Below are 17,067 nucleotides of genomic sequence, written 5' to 3' on the forward strand. Positions count from 1 at the left end.
TCGCTTTTTACCTGGTATTTCACTAAAGCCACAATAACCTCTAACTATATTTTGAGATTTTTATTGCACTTTGTACTTTTTGCATGTATGTTAGGCCGTAGTAGCAATAGGTAAACCACAATTAAAAGCGACAATGACACATATCTTTCTTGTTTCGGAAAGTATTTTCGTTTAGAAAAGTCAGCTCTGTTTTCGTTTAGAAAAGTCAGCTCTTACAATGGGCAGAGGTAATAGACTGCTGCAGCTGTCACTGTTATTATACATGACAAAGCTGTACAGAATTTATACAGTAACTAAGTACTTCAAAATAAATAAAATGGTGTTCATAATAAGATGATATAAAACGGGGTTCTGTCATCCCTGATTAATAAGTTAACTTCGTAAAATATAGATGTGAAGCTGGGCATCCATCATGCCCTTTTGCCTATAATTGATAAAAGTCTCTTTTACGTAATAATTTTGGCACAAAATCGATATGCAATGTCAGAAGTCGGTTAAAAAATCTTCCTAACGATACCTCATTGATCCCTTTTCGATTAGAATGTGTTCAGAAGAGGGGTGTTGACTTGAGAAATAATATATATGATAGAGAAGATCCAAACCAGAGCAGCACGTTTAGTTTCAGGTCCATTTAGTAAGTGCGTAAGCGCCACGGGGAAGATCAATCAACTCCATTGGCAGACGCTTCAAGAGAGGCGACCGGCATCACGGTATGGTCTGCTGTCAAACTTCCGAGAGTGCGCGTTCCGAGAAGAGTCCTCCTATGTATACCTCTTGCGAAGACCGCGAGCTAAAGTTATAGAGAGATTCGAGCCCACAATGAGTCTTACAAGCAGTCGCTCTTCCTGCGAAGCGTACGCGACTGGAACTCAAAAATGGGTACGTGACAGTGGTACACACAGTACTCTCAGTCACATTCCCTAAGGTGGCTTGCAGAGTATCTGCTGCGTCGTCCGAAAAAGACACACTTAGGGCAAAAGAACCACTGGCGCAAAGATGCGAGCTGGCGCCAGTGCCATAGAGACTCGCCACTTGCGCGAGATCCACGAGCGCCACCTGCTTACAAGTTCGTGGTGCCTTCCACCGGTAATGCTGGAATTCAGTACGGCGTTGGCCCACCCTTAACCTTGATGACAGCATCCACTCTTGCAGGCATACGTTCAATGAGGTGCTAGAAGCTTCATTGGGGAATGGCAGCCCATTCTTCACTGAGTGCTGCACTGAGGAGGGGTATCGATGTCGGTCGGTGAGGCCTGGCACGAAGTAGGCGTTTCAAAAGATCCCATAGGTGTTCTATAGGATCCAGGTCAGGACTCTGTGCAGGTCAGTCCATTACAGGGATTTTATTTTTGTGTCACCACTCCGCCACAGGCCCTGCAGTATGAGCAGGTGCTCGATCGTGTTGAAAGATGCAATCGCCATCCCCGAATTGCTCTTCAACAGTGGGAAGCAAGAAGGTGCTTAAAACATCAATGTAGGCCTGTGCTGTGATAGTGCCACGCAAAGCAACAACGGGTGCAAGCCCCCTCCATGAAAAACATGACCACACCATAACACCGCCGCTTCCGAATTTTACTATTGGCACATAACGTTCACCAGGCATTCGCCATACCCACACCCTGCCATCGGATCGCCACATTGTGTACCGTGATTCGTCACTCTACACAACATTTTTCCACCGTTCAATCGTCGAGTGTTTACGCTTCTTACACCAAGCGAGGCGTCGTTTGGCATTTACCGGTGTAATGTGTGGCTTATGAGCAGCCGCTCGACCATGAAATCCAAGTTTCCTCACCTCCTGCCTAACTTCCATAGTACTTACAGTGAGTCTCGATGCAGTTTGGAATTACACATTACGACTCTCTTCAACTGTCGTCGGTCTCTGTCAGTCAACACACGAGGTCGGCCTATACGCTTTTGTGCTGTACGTGTCCCTTCACGTATCCACTTCACTATCACATTTGAAAGAATGGATCTAGGGATGTTTAAGAGTGTGGAAATCTCGCGTACAGACGTATGACACAAGTGACACCCACTCACCTGACCACGTTCTAAGTCCGTGAGTTCCGCGGAGCGCCCCATTCTGCTCTCTCCCGATGTCTAATGACTGCTGAGGTCGCTGATATGGAGTAACTGGCAATAGCTGGCAGCACAATGCTGGGGGTGTACGGATACTTTTGACCTCATAGTGTACATCTACATGGATACTCTGCAAATCACATTTAAGTGCCCGGCAGATGGTTCTTCGAACCACCTTCACAATTCTATATTATTCGAGTCTCGTATAGCGCGCGGAAAGAACGATCACCTATATCTATCCGTACGAGCTATGATTTCCCTTATTTTAGCATGGTGATCGTTTCTTTCTATGTAGGTCGTTGTCAACAAAATATTTTCGCATTCGGAGGAGAAAGTTGGTCATTGGAATTTCGTGAGAAGATTCTGCAGCAACGCTAATGCCTTTATTTTAATGATGTCCACCCTAAATCTTGTGTCATTTCAGTGGCACTCTCTCCCTTATTTCGCGATAAGACAAAACGTGCTGCCCTTCTTTGAACTTTTTCGATGTACTACGTCAATCCTATCTGGTAAGGATACCACATCGCGCAGCAGTATTCTAAAAGAGGAGTAGGCAAGCATAGTGTAGGCAGAATGAAGATATCGACTTAGTCTCGGCCAATTGCCGGCAGAGTGTGTTCTGCCAATGACCGGACGCCAACAGACAGAAGCCTAGTGGGAAGATAGAGGAGCAGCTCTCGCGCACATGGGTATAGCTCATCGTCCAGGGCTGCCTTAGGCAGTGAAAGTCGTTTAGAGAACTGTTAGAATTGAGCAGACAGTTGTTAACTGCATTTGCTGTGTACTGTGAACTTTATCTATGAATATTTGCGCTTAGCCGTTGAAGGCCTTTTTGTGTTATATTACATGCAGAGCACTGAAAGACTTGTCTAAACAAGGCCCCGGGAGTAGACAACATACCATTAGAACTACTGATAGCCTTGGGAGAGCCAGCCCTGACAAAACTCCACCATCTGCTAAGCTAGATGTATGACAAAGGCGAAATACTCTCAGACTTCAAGAAGAATAATCCCAATCACAAAGATAGCGGTTCTAGGCGCTACAGTCTGGAACCGCGCGACCGCTACGGTCGCAGGTTCGAATCCTGCCTCGGGCATGGATGTGTGTGATGTCCTTAGGTTAGTTAGGTTTAAGTAGTTCTAAGTTCTAGGGGACTGATGACCTCAGAAGTTAAGTCCCATAGCGCTCAGAGCCATTTGAACCATTTGAACCAAAGAAAGCAGGTGTTGAAAAGTGTGACAATTACCGAAATATCACTTTAATGAGTCACGGCTGTAAAATATTAACAATAATTCCTTACAGACAAAGGAAAAAACTGGTAGAAGCCGAACTTGGGGGAGATCAGTTTGGATTCCGTAGAAATGTTGGAACACGTTAGGCAATACTGACCCTACGACTTATCTTAGAAGATAGATTAAGGAAAGAGAATGCTCTTGACAATACTCTCTTTCAAAATCTGAAGGTGGTAGGAGTCAAATACAGGGAGCGAAACAGCTATTTACAATTTACACAAACACCAGACGGCAGTTATACGAGTCGAGGGACATGAAAGGGATGCAGTGGTTGGGGAGCGAATGAGACATGGTCGTAGCCTATCCCCGATGTTATTGAATCTGTATATTGAGAAGCAGTAAAGGAAACAAAAGAAAATTTGGAGTAGGAATTAAAATCCACGGAGAAGAAATAAAAAATTTGAGGTTCGCCTACGACCTTGTAATTCTGTCAGAGACAGAGCAGTTGAACGGAATGGGCAGTGTCTTAAAAGGAGGATGTAAGATGAACACGAAGAAAAGCAAAATGAGGATAATGGGATGTGGTCGAATTAAATCAGGTGATGCTGACGGAATTAGATTAGGAAATGAGACACTTAAAGCAGTAGATGAGTTTTGCAATTTGGGGAGCAAAATAACTGATGATGGTCGAAGTAGAGAGGATATAAAATGTAGACTGACAATGGCAAGGAAAGCGTTTCTGAAGAAGAGAAATTTGTTGACACCGAGTATAAATATAAGTGCCAGGAAGTCTTTTCTGAAATTATTAGTCTGGAATGTAGGCATGTATGGGAGTGAAACAAAGACGATAAATAGTTTGGACAAGAAGAGAATAGAAGCTTTCGAAATGTGGTGCTACAGAAGAATGCTGAAGGTAAGATGGGAAGGTACTGAATCGAATTCTTGAGAAGTGGAGTTTGTGGCACAGCTTGACAAGAAGAAGGGATCGATTGGTAGGACATGTTCTGAGGCATCAAGGGATCGCCAATTTAGTATTGGAGGGTAGCGTGGAGGGTAAAAATCGTAGATGGAGACCAAGAGATGAATACACTAATCAGATGCGGAAGGATGTGGGTTGCAGTAGTTAGTTGGAGATGAAGAAGCGTGCACAAGGTAGAGTAGCATGGAGAGCTGCGTCAAACAAGTCTCTGGACAGAAGACTACAGCCGGCCGGAGTGGCCGAGTGGTTCTAGGCGCTGCAGCTGGAACCTCGCGACTGCTACGGTCGCAGGTTCGAATCCTGCCTCAGGTATGGACGTATGTGATGTCCTTAGGTTAGTTAGGTTCAAGTAGTTCTAAGTTCTAGGGGACTGGTGACCTCAGAAGTTACGTCCCATAGTGCTCAGAGCGATTTTTTGAAGACTACAACAACAACAACAACAACAACATTACATGCATTGTTACAGACTTAATCATTCAACAAGTCACAAAGATAAGTAAATCTTTTAACTCATTTGTGTGATTTTGTTACTAATTTGTTGGAGTGTTGAGGTATCTTCGTTCTGCGATCCTGTTACTTGACCCAGGTGCAGCGAGAAATTGTCTTAGCGGTCTACTGCACTAGAAGCCGTTTCACGGACTCACAGGCTCGGTCTACGTAACAACAGTGGCAACTCGGCCTCCACAGCAGTAGCGACGAGGCCTTTGCAAAACTGGCGACGAGGGTTTACAAAAGTATGAATGCAGATGCAGGTGTTTGATTAGCCTCTGGATTTTCTAGTCACTGGTTCTAAGACCAGTCGGTGTGGCTGGCGCAGAGAGCGGAAGGAAGAGTGTTGTTACCTTCGGAGCACTTGCCGCGGAAGAGCACGGTGAGGGCCCTGCGCGTGCGGCAGGCCTCCTGGCGCAGCGAGCACTCGTTGGCGTAGGTGCGGCCGTCGGAGGCGCAGACGGGCGTCAGGTCGAGCGGGCACGTCTCCCCGCAGCGGCACGACGGCTGCCGGTCCGCGTCCAGCTGGCACACCTCGGGCGGCGCGCACCGCACAGACTCGCACGGATCTGCCGCAGCACAGGCAGGGGGAGGCGTTGAGGGGGGCCGACTTGGAGCACGAGAGGCACCACGGCACATTTCAGTTTCCACTGTCTATACCGGGTGATCAAAAAGTCAGTATCAATTTGAAAACTTAATAAACCACGGAATAGTGTAAATAGAGAGACACACATGCTTGGAATGACATGGGGTTTTATTAGAACCAAAAAAAACAACAAAGTTCACAAAATGTCCGACAGACGGCGCTGGACAGTAAAACGTCAGTGACTGCGCATGTCACTCGTGTATAAAAGGAGCTGTAATGAGAGAGAGAATCAGGTGCGCCAGCAGTCGCAGCATGTTGACGTTACCTGAAAAGGCGCTTTTAGTGAAGCTGTATTATCAGAATGGGGAATGTGCTAGTTCAGCGTTACGATCCTATCGCCATAGGAAGGGGATTCGGACGGGTAAAGGTCCGTTGACAAATGCAGCTGTGGCGAGAATGATTTCGAAGTTCGAAGCCACGGGTTGTTTAGGCGACAGACCCCGTAGTGGCCGACCGAGCACAAGGCTTAATGCTGTTGAGACAGTTCAGGAAGAAATGGAGACTGTAGCGGGTTCGTCTATGCACGGGGAAGTCAGCGCTCGTGCAGTCGCACATCGCACCGGCATTCCATACACTACTGATTGGTTGCCACTGAGGTGTATCCTTCGATGCTATCCGTACAAAATCCATCGGCATCATGAACTGTTACCTGGCGATTTAGTGAAGCGGAGCCCATTTGCGGTGTGGGCGTTTCAAAAGATGGTGGAAGATGACGATTGGTTGGGTAACGTGTTGTGGACCGAAGAAGCTCATTTTACGCTCCGAGGGTCTGTCAACGCCCACAACTGCAGAATTTGGGCTACTGAAAATCCTAGAGATGTCATGGAAACCATTGCATGACGAGAAAGTCACGGTATGGGTTGGATTTACCACATCTACCGTTATTGGGCCTATTTTCTTCGAGAAAATGTGTGATTCTGGTTTTGTAACTGCTACCGTGACAGGTGAGAGGTACGCCGATATGTTACAGAATCGCATCACCCCAGCCTGGCTGATAAACACCTGCTCGAATGTACGATGTTTATGCAGGATGGTGCTCCAGCCCATATTGCTGGACGCTTCAAGATACCTTGCGCGCGTCGTTTGGTGATGATGGTGTGCTCAGCCGCCACTTTCGTCATGCTTGGCCTCCCATGTCCCCAGACATCAGTCCGTGCGATTATTGGCTTTGGGGTTACCTGAAGTCGCAAGTGTCTCGTGATCGACCGACATCTCTACGGATGCTGAAATACAACATCCGACGCCAATGCCTCACCGTAACTCCGGACATGCTTTACAGTGCTGTTCACAACATTATTTCTCGACTACAGCTATTGTTGAGGAATGATGGTGGACATATTGAGCATTTCCTGTAAAGAACGTCATCTTTGCTTTGTCTTACTTTGTTATACTAATTATTGCTATTCAGATCACACGAAGCGCCATCTGTCAGACATTTTTTGAACTTTTACATTTTTTTGGTTCTAATAAAACCCTATGTCATTCCAAGCATGTGTGTCAATTTGTACCTCTCTATCTACATTATTCCGTGACTTATTCAGTTTTCAAATTTATACTGACTTTTGGATCACCCGGTGCTTTTACAAATTAAATTCATAAGACATTGTCAGCATGACCAGGAAGGATTCAAGATTCACACTCATAGCAGCAGATGTTCCACAAAATAACAAAATAATTTTTTTTTACATGTGAAATTTCATCATGTTTTCACCTTCTATTGGTTGCATTTCTTGCTGTAGGTACACTTTTCTTCATAAGTAAGAGAGATTCTTCCATGAATTTTGCGCAGCATACAAAACATACTTACAGATGTATGAAACTCAACAATTTACTTAAGTCATGAAAAAATTAATGAGCTGTTACATTTTAAACTTCATGTTTAGAAAAATCTCAAATTTTATAGTTAACTATATCAGTTTCTAGAATATAAATTTTCACTGTGCTGCGCAGTGTGCGCTGATATGAAACTTCCTGGCAGATTAAAACTGTGTGCTGGACCGAGAATCGAACTAAGGACCTTTGCCTTTCGAGGGCAAGTGCTCTACCAAGTGAGGTACCAAGCACGATTCATGACCGCCCTCACAGCTTTACTTCCGGCAGTACCTCGTCTCCTACCTTCAAAACTTCACAGAAGCTCTCCGAGTTCGATTCACGGTCCAGCACACAGTTTTAATCTGCCAGGAAGTTTCATATCAGCGCACACTCCGCTGTAGAGTGAAAATTTCATTCTGAAAACATCCCCCAGGCTGTGGCTAAGCAATGTCTCCGCAACAGCCTTTCTTCCAGCAGTGCTTGGTCTGCAGGAGAGCTTCTGTGAAGCTTGGAAGGTAGGAGATATACTGGCGGAAGTAAAGCTGTAAGGGCGGGTCCTGAGTCGTGCTTCGGTAGCTCAAATAGGTGCAGCCGGCACGGTCGCTCAGCGTGTTCGGTCAGAGGGTTAACTGCCCTCTGCATTAAAAGAAAAGAAAAAAAAAACCCTGAGTGAATGGATCAATAATGAACTTCAACGGGCGTCAGGGGACGTCCGCCAGTAACAGTAACAATTACAACGAACTATAACGAACAAAATGCAAGAAGAAAAAGAAAAAAAAAGATAGGTAGAGCTCTTTCCCGCCGAAGGCAAAGTTCCCGAGTTCGAGTCCCTGTGCGGCACACAGTTTTAATCTGCCGGGAAGTTTCATCTCAATTTTCATCACAGTTTTTAATACATTTGGAAAATTCTAGAGTTTTGCATAAAGGAGTTTGTGTTTAATAAACATACCAAGTTTGAAAGTAATAGAACATTTATTTTGGATGTGACATGTGCGTAACTACAGAAATGTGTTTTGCGGAAAATGGCCGATAAAGTTTCTGCTTGTATTTGGCATTTTTTTAAACTGTCCAGCAAGATAAGCAGGTTCTTTTTCGTTTTCTAAATTAGTTTTCTTCCTTTTCACATTCCTATGATGCATTCTTCTTGATTTTATCACCTCCAAAAACGATTTACCTGCTTTCACTAGACACTCTCTGTCTATCGCATACAAAGATTCGATGCAGTTCACTTCGGGCTTAATTCCCATTTTCTCTAAAACGTATTCCCTGCTTTGCACACCATCATTAAAACGTGAAACTGCATCATAAACACCAATAGCAAGTGCATTTCTTACCACAAAAATGGCATTTGGCAATCTTTTCCATACACATTGGTTAAAACTTTCATTTGGGTTTTGGGTACCGCCATGAAAACATTTCTTCAATAAGTTTTCATTTGCAAGGTCCCTGAACATAGGTGTGATGGCTTCCATTACAGCATTTGGTAGAGAATTGCTGTGATGAGTTGGGTTGTTTGGGGGAAGAGACCAAACAGCGAGGTCATCGGTCTCATCGGATTAGGGAAGCGGGGAAGGAAGCCGGCTGTGCCCTTTCAAAGGAACCATCCCTGGATTTGCCTGGAGCGATTTAGGTAAATCACTAAAAACCTGAATCAGGATGGCCGGACGCGGGATTGAACCGTCGTCCTCCCGAATGCGAGTCCAGTGTGCTAACCACTGCGCCACCTCGCTCGGTTCCTGTGATGATATTCTTCACCAGCAGCAATTGACCTTTGGTAGCCACACCATGATTCGCTTCCTTTTGGGCACATTTGTGGACATTTTCTGGAAGTATAAGGCCTAAACTGCTTGCTTCATATGTTTCAAGTCCCCTGTGTTCCTTCTTATCGCCAAGCCATAATATGTCTGTAGCTTGTCAATTGCTGCATTCGTCAGTCGCCCTCTTCCTTTTATTCCCTTACAATCAGATAATTTTTGTCCTAAAAAATCTTGTATCAGCCTTCTAAGTCTAGTACCAAGTCTTTTCTGTACATATCCGACACACTCAAACTTCTGCACAACAGTCTCAGCTCCATACGGAGCACGTTTTTGAACCTCAAGGAAAGCTTTACTATCACCATCATCTTGCTACACTTAAGACCAAATAAAGTGCATTATGATCTCTCAAATATATGTATTTTATACTTCAAACTATTCAAGAAGATGTGCACTGCCAAATAGGAATATTTTTGAAAAATCGACTTTTTTTCAAATTTTTGACGTCCGGCCTCATCAAGACTGGCGCCCACACTAGGCCAGCAGGCCAGTGCGGCAGAGGTCTAGTAGCTTGCAAAATTCCAATACACAGGGGTCGGGAAAAAATATGAAAACAGTGCGAGAAGCGTATGTAGGACCTGTCTTGTTTCCCACTGTTTCCAACTACTTCCCAAGAGTGAAACATGGTGGGCTTCGGTGATATGGGCAGCCCCGTTGTAGTATTCCACGGACCCCATGGTTACCTTGCAAGGTTACGCTACTGACAAGTATTATGTGACCATTTAGGTGAATCAGTTTGTGGCGAGAAAAGCGCAGTATCATTTGAGAAATACAGAGCTGAGCGAGTGTGCCGGGACTTACCCCAGTTCACTGCTAGTAGCGCCACGTCACCTTAACGCATCTGTGCGTAGCACACAAGTATTGCACTATAATTTAAGAACGAAATTAAAAGTTAAAGATGCTCTTCCAAAATTTGTCAACATATGCTTCAGTTTGTAAATGTTTAAATTGTCAAATCTCAAATCGATCACATGAATATCTTTCCATAAATGCAACGTTCTAAGAAAAAAATAAGTGGCGCTAAATAATAAAGCTAGCAAGACAAAAATTGGTCATAACGTGCAGATGTATGTCAAAATTAACTGGTACAAGTGTCAATGTGATTAAAGAAATATTTTTGTCAGAAACCATGTCCTTAAGAAAAATTGAAGGCGCTAAATATTAAACTTAGAAATATGAAAATTCGTATGAAGTTTCAGTTCAACATAAAAATGGTAGCTACTTGACCCCATTGAGCTACCTCTAATAGTTTTCGAGTAATTTACTGAAAACTAAATTTGGAACAAAATCGTCCTTATTTGTAGGAGATTAAGTATCTGTTATATTAATGCTAGAAAGTTCTGATTACAGCACGTGATGAAACCTATTAAATAATAGAGCTATAACAAGTGTCAAAGGCTAGATGTAAATAGCAACAAGAAAAGGTCCTTTAAAATTGTAGTTCAGAGGTCATGTTCTACTGTCAGTTCCGTTCTAAAAGTTCTAGACGGCAAAGTTTAAATGCAGGCGAGCTAAAACTTTTTCTGTGATTTCAACCAACTTAACTACATTCATATAAAAATTACGAAGATTCTAAATTGATTCATAACCGTGTTATAAAATATTGTGTGTCCGAGGAGGCGGCAGTTTAGAGGCTACTACCATGAGGATAGAGCGGGTAACAGTAGATTTTCTACTGGCCGTCCGCTGCGCCCGTATATAAATAACGGCCTGAGAGGCAAGACTTCACTCACTTTGCACCTAGCTACCGTACAATACGCGTCAGCCAAACGCCAGAGTACGCGCTGGCTCGGATGTCGTCACAGTCAGACCGCAACTAAACTCATATTTTTGGTACAAATAGGAAGTGAACTCACGAGGACTGCACACAGTCCTTTATCGCTTACATTTCGCGGAAGTAACTGTTAGTGTGCCGCCCGTAATGTTAACAAATCCGCACGGTAAGTTGTGATAATTATTTTCCGCTTTTGTGGTGAGCAACTATTTTGATCACCAGAAGTCAGGGCGAAAGACCATTTAATCGGAATTTACCGTAGAGGTCGCCTCTGAACTGCTTATAGTGCTGTTTAGGATAGAGAGATTTATTATTAGTACTAACGTAATGAATATTACGATGTTGTACGTGTGAAAATTTATCAATTAGAACTCAAAATCTTGGTTTATAATCATAGTAAACAGAGAATAGAAACATTCCTTTCAGTGGGCCGGACGAGAATGTGGACTTGCAGACTGGGAATTATGGTCAGGATGTTCTCCATCGCTTTCTGGCTGACCACAGAAATAGTTTCCAGGCTCTCGTAAAAGACTGCGAACAATAGTCTAATATTTCCTAATTACTATTAGTTTTTATTAACCCGCCGCCCCAGAAGTTCCATACCATGATGCAGTGTTTGTTCCGTAATGGTTATGCTGTGTTCCAAGACGACAGGGCCGCTGTTCGCACAGCTCACATCGACCCAGACTGGTTTTGTGAACACGAGCACGAACTGTCGCATCTCCCCTGGTCACCGCAGTCAGCAGAACTCAATATTGTTGAGCTATGTGGCCTACTTTGCAGAGAAGGGTGTGTGATCGCTATATACTTCCATTACCGTAACGTGAAATTACCATTATTTTGTAGGAATAACGGTATAAGATTCCCTTGTAAACCATACAGGTCCTATATTTATCCACTACGAGACGACTGGAATGGGTTTTGAAAGTCATCAGTTTTCCTACGCCGATCAGACTTAGTAATCTCTTGTGCTTTTGCCGTTTACATATTTATGTGCACTTAACCCCCCCCCCCCCCCCCCCCCCACCTTGCTCCCATAAGGAAACTAAAATTAAATTTTATTAAAGTATGGTAGTTTCTAGACTGCTCTACAAATTTTCCAACCTACAAAGAACGAAAACAACAATAAAAAATGAGAACTCTTGTCTTTTACACAGGGGTTTGTACTACGGTACTATCAATACAGAGGCATGCTGGTAGATTCCTTATTAGCAGGTTTGACAACATACGAGTATTATGGGGACGCTCTGTGAACACAAATGGGGACCTCTGCGACGTTTTTACGTGAAACACTATTGAGGAAATGTAGAGAAGCGGCATTTGCAGCTGACTGCAGAGCGATTCTACCTTTGCCAACGAACATTTCGCGTAATGAGTGCAAAGACAAGATAAGAGAAGGTTCGTATGGAGCCATATAGTCATTTCCTCCTCCCTTTACTTGCGAGTGCAACAGTAAATGGAATTACTATTAGTGGAAAAATATACCGCCCCCCATGCATCATATGGTGGCTTGCAGCCGAATATGTGCGTAGATGTAGATGTGGATGTGGATGTAGAAAACAGGTCCAATGAGACGGGGCAGTATTCGTCTACCTCTCTGCTGCAAGCATGGGACTCATCTTGCAGCATGCCCCGGTGTGTGAGATTGTGAAACTTACCAATGGACCTACCCAGATCCCGTCACATTCGCCTTAAGACTCCATGTTAACTCCTAATAATGCAACAGAATCGCTATCTTCAAATGCCCTAACGTAGAATATAAGGTGGGAAATTGCGATGATCCTACTATATGTACACTCCTGGAAATTGAAATAAGAACACCGTGAATTCATTGTCCCAGGAAGGGGAAACTTTATTGACACATTCCTGGGGTCAGATACATCACATGATCACACTGACAGAACCACAGGCACATAGACACAGGCAACAGAGCATGCACAATGTCGGCACTAGTACAGTGTATATCCACCTTTCGCAGCAATGCAGGCTGCTATTCTCCCATGGAGACGATCGTAGAGATGCTGGATGTAGTCCTGTGGAACGGCTTGCCATGCCATTTCCACCTGGCGCCTCAGTTGGACCAGCGTTCGTGCTGGACGTGCAGACCGCGTGAGACGACGCTTCATCCAGTCCCAAACATGCTCAATGGGGGACAGATCCGGAGATCTTGCTGGCCAGGGTAGTTGACTTACACCTTCTAGAGCACGTTGGGTGGCACGGGACACATGCGGACGTGCATTGTCCTGTTGGAACAGCAAGTTCCCTTGCCGGTCTAGGAATGGTAGAACGATGGGTTCGATGACGGTTTGGATGTACCGTGCACTATTCAGTGTCCCCTCGACGATCACCAGTGGTGTACGGCCAGTGTAGGAGATCGCTCCCCACACCATGATGCCGGGTGTTGGCCCTGTGTGCCTCGGTCGTATGCAGTCCTGATTGTGGCGCTCACCTGCACGGCGCCAAACACGCATACGACCATCATTGGCACCAAGGCAGAAGCGACTCTCATCGCTGAAGACGACACGTCTCCATTCGTCCCTCCATTCACGCCTGTCGCGACACCACTGGAGGCGGGCTGCACGATGTTGGGGCGTGAGCGGAAGACGGCCTAACGGTGTGCGGGACCGTAGCCCAGCTTCATGGAGACGGTTGCGAATGGTCCTCGCCGATACCCCAGGAGCAACAGTGTCCCTAATTTGCTGGGAGTGGCGGTGCGGTCCCCTACGGCACTGCGTAGGATCCTACGGTCTTGGCGTGCATCCGTGCGTCGCTGCGGTCCGGTCCCAGGTCGACGGGCACGTGTACCTTCCGCCGACCACTGGCGACAACATCGATGTACTGTGGAGACCTCACGCCCCACGTGTTGAGCAATTCGGCGGTACGTCCACCCGGCCTCCCGCATGCCCACTATACGCCCTCGCTCAAAGTCCGTCAACTGCACATACGGTTCACGTCCACGCTGTCGCGGCATGCTACCAGTGTTAAAGACTGCGATGGAGCTCCGTATGCCACGGCAAACTGGCTGACACTGACGGCGGCGGTGCACAAATGCTGCGGAGCTAGCGCCATTCGACGGCCAACACCGCGGTTCCTGGTGTGTCCGCTGTGCCGTGCGTGTGATCATTGCTTGTACAGCCCTCTCGCAGTGTCCGGAGCAAGTATGGTGGGTCTGACACACCGGTGTCAATGTGTTCTTTTTTCCATTTCCAGGAGTGTAATTACTCAATCAAGAGAACACATAATTGGTTTGAAGGGAACTACGTGCGCCTTCAAATAAAAAAAGAAAATGAAACATAAACCAATTATTTATTATATTTGCCAGTTACCAAATACTCGCATCAACATTCTATGAAAAACCAACATTAACTGTTGTCGACAGCTAACAAGATAGAAAAGCGGAGGGGTGGATACCGCATACTAGCTGGACATTAAATCATTAATCCACTACAATCCAACGATTAAGTTAGAAACCCCAGTGGTCGATTGAATACGACATCAAACGAGAGTTGTGGCAACGGTACACTTCCTATCTAAACATTAACCACCACTTTGTATACTCTCACCAATCTGCTGTGGCGGTAAGTCAGAGGACCGTGGTCATTGAAGAGAATCAGAATCTCGCTCGTCAGGACTCTGATACCTCCAAGCGCCACCATGTCTGGAACCAGCGACCTATCTCGATACACAATCAAAGCAAAATTGCCCCTTTTCCTTCCACCAACACTCAGCTCCGCAATTAAGATCAATCAGTCTGCAAACGACAATCAGGAAAAACGTTACTACTCGTATTTTCCATCAATAGCGTGTCAGTGCCACGTTTTACAAATTCCCATCCCAAAATATCGTCAATTAAGGGCCAATCAGAGCACTTCTTCCTCTATAGTTTGTCCTAGAAATTCCCGTCTGATGTCAGCCGGCGACTGGCGAATCGGAGCGTTGTTTAACACTTCTGAGTTTCCCAGGGTCACTGTTCTCACCGTGCTTTGCCCCAACATTCCAAGACTTGTACATTTCCGCCATAAATTGTGGTATCCCAGCAAGCACTTGGAATTGTTGTCCTCGACCATTTGAAGAGGCGAGTCGTACCACAGGCCGCTAACCCCGACTTAGTGAAAAAGATCGGAAGGTTCCGTAAGATTTGCAGGCCACTTGACACACTGAAGCCGGCACAAAGCTCTTAATGCCCACGACACACCTGCCGCATTCAGAGCAGTGTGCGAGCTGTGCATTTCTCACGTATTCACAGTCTAAAACTATTAGCGCCTTTACCGATGACACTGAAATTCTTATAAAATACGTTTCCATGTGATACATTAAAGTAATTGGAGTTAACCAAGTGTCCTACCTATAACCAGTTGTGACAAAGGGCGGATTAATTTAGTATAAATGGAAGGAGGCAAGCCAGACAGCTTGTAATCTTCCAATCTGACTCGTTAAATATATACATATTTTTTATTGTAAGAAAGATGAGTTGATTTTATACAGGTTTCATTCTGTGGCGGAAAGAAAGCTTCTTCTCTGAAACAACCTGATGGATTAATGCTGTGTGTCGGACTGGGACTCGAACCCGATACCCTGTACACTAGCTGATCAAGAGTATCTGCGCAAATCTATGTAATGCATAGCTGACCGCTAGACGTCAAGAGGGGCGGACCCGCCAGTATAAATGGAGGCGGGGAATATCGCGTTGTGGGTCGGTCAGCAAAACTCCATGTCTCCGAACATGAACTTGTCACTGGATGTCACTTCAGAGAAACAAATCCACAAAGGACATTTCATCCCTTCTAAAGCTAGCCACGTCGACTGTTTGTGATGCGACTGTGAAATGGAAACGTCAAGGAACAAACCCCAGCTAAATCAAGACCAAGCTGATCTTACTCACTGCAGTCAGTACAGGACCGTGGAGCATTGCGGACAGTGGGTGCAAAAAATCACATGACATCATCGGAAGAAATCGCTTGGGAGTCCCAAAGTGGGGGTCAATGGTTGTGCACCTCCTTAGAAGCAACATATTTCTGTAATCAATGGTAAGCAGCGCTTGAGGTGGTGAAAAGACCGGCGCTAATGAAGAGAAGATGACTAGAATCGAGTGTTTTGGGGTGACGAATCACGCTATAACCCATGGCAGTCCTAAGGAAGGGTCTGGGTTTGGCGAATGCTTGGAGTACATTAACTGCCACCACATGTAGTGCCAACAGTGAAACAAGGAGTTGACATTACGGTATGTTCTTGTTGAACGCAGCTACCTCCTTATTCGCATGAAGTAATGGCCGCTATCTACAGGGGTCTCAAGTTGATTCCGTATTTCTAGATTTCCGGAAAGCTTTTGACACCGTTCCTCACAAGTGACTTCTAATCAAGCTGCGGGCCTAGGGGATATCGTCTCAGTTGTGCGACTGGATTCGTGATTTCCTGTCAGGAAGGTCGCAGTTCGTAGTAATAAATGGCAAATCATCGAGTGAAACTGAAGTGATATCAGGTGTTCCCCAGGGAAGCTGAGAGGTGGCATGAGCCCCCTCTCATATTTCTATCTTACGATTTTCCTCTCTAATTGCATGCGGTGAAAAGTTGCTATTCCTTCACACGCGGGCTTCCCACGCAGCGTCTCTCGTCACCCGGGTGGTCCGGTGACAGGCGGGCTCTGCTGATCTTGAAAGGGTAAGCCGACGGGTGTGAGGGAGTCGAGTGAATGCTTTCCAGAAGCCGACATTGTGGAATAGCGGCGGAGGCACGCTCGGAGGGGCCTGAAGTAGCGGCTGGGCTGGAGGTTTCGTTACTTCACAGAAACTTAGCAAAAACACTTTCTGGCGGGCTACCAGCGAGGCATGGGAATGACTTGTGTACCCAGGCAGTTTTGGCGGGCAAATTCCCGCGCTTTCTGCAAAATCGTAACTGTGATTGGCTTGCTCAGGGCATAGCTCCGTGACGTAGCAAAATCGGCGCAGAAATTGGCGCCAAGAATCTCCATTGGTGGAATGGTAGTGCTCCGGCAAAATAGAGTGGAATTTTCCGCCAGTTTTCGAGTTGCTGATTGGAACGGTTAACCACGGCCACTGTCGTGGGGGCGGGAATGTTATGTGTTCGGTTTTGTACGGGTGCTCTTGTGGGGTAGTCAGGTCTCACCTTTCAGTTGGAGTAGGTTACAACACTGAGTCTCGCTGCTCTGGACATCCTGCCTTTCGTTGGCTGTCTAGTATACTTTTATTTGATTGTAACTGTTTAACAAAGTTGCTGAAGTTTCG

The 17,067-nt window shown here is 45.5% G+C and overlaps 1 protein-coding gene across 1 annotated transcript in view; it reads right to left on the reverse strand.

Moving 5' to 3' along the window:
* The window catches only part of LOC124606045 (agrin-like), a 288,503-nt gene that overhangs the window by 242,249 nt on the left and 29,187 nt on the right, over nucleotides 1-17,067 (reverse strand). Inside the window, exon 2 of the mRNA XM_047138007.1 lies at nucleotides 5,133-5,348. Coding sequence (XP_046993963.1) covers nucleotides 5,133-5,348 — 216 coding nt within the window. The remainder of the gene's footprint in view (nucleotides 1-5,132; nucleotides 5,349-17,067) is intronic.

This window comes from Schistocerca americana, chromosome 3, assembly GCF_021461395.2.
Source record: "Schistocerca americana isolate TAMUIC-IGC-003095 chromosome 3, iqSchAmer2.1, whole genome shotgun sequence".
Lineage (NCBI taxonomy): Eukaryota > Metazoa > Arthropoda > Insecta > Orthoptera > Acrididae > Schistocerca > Schistocerca americana.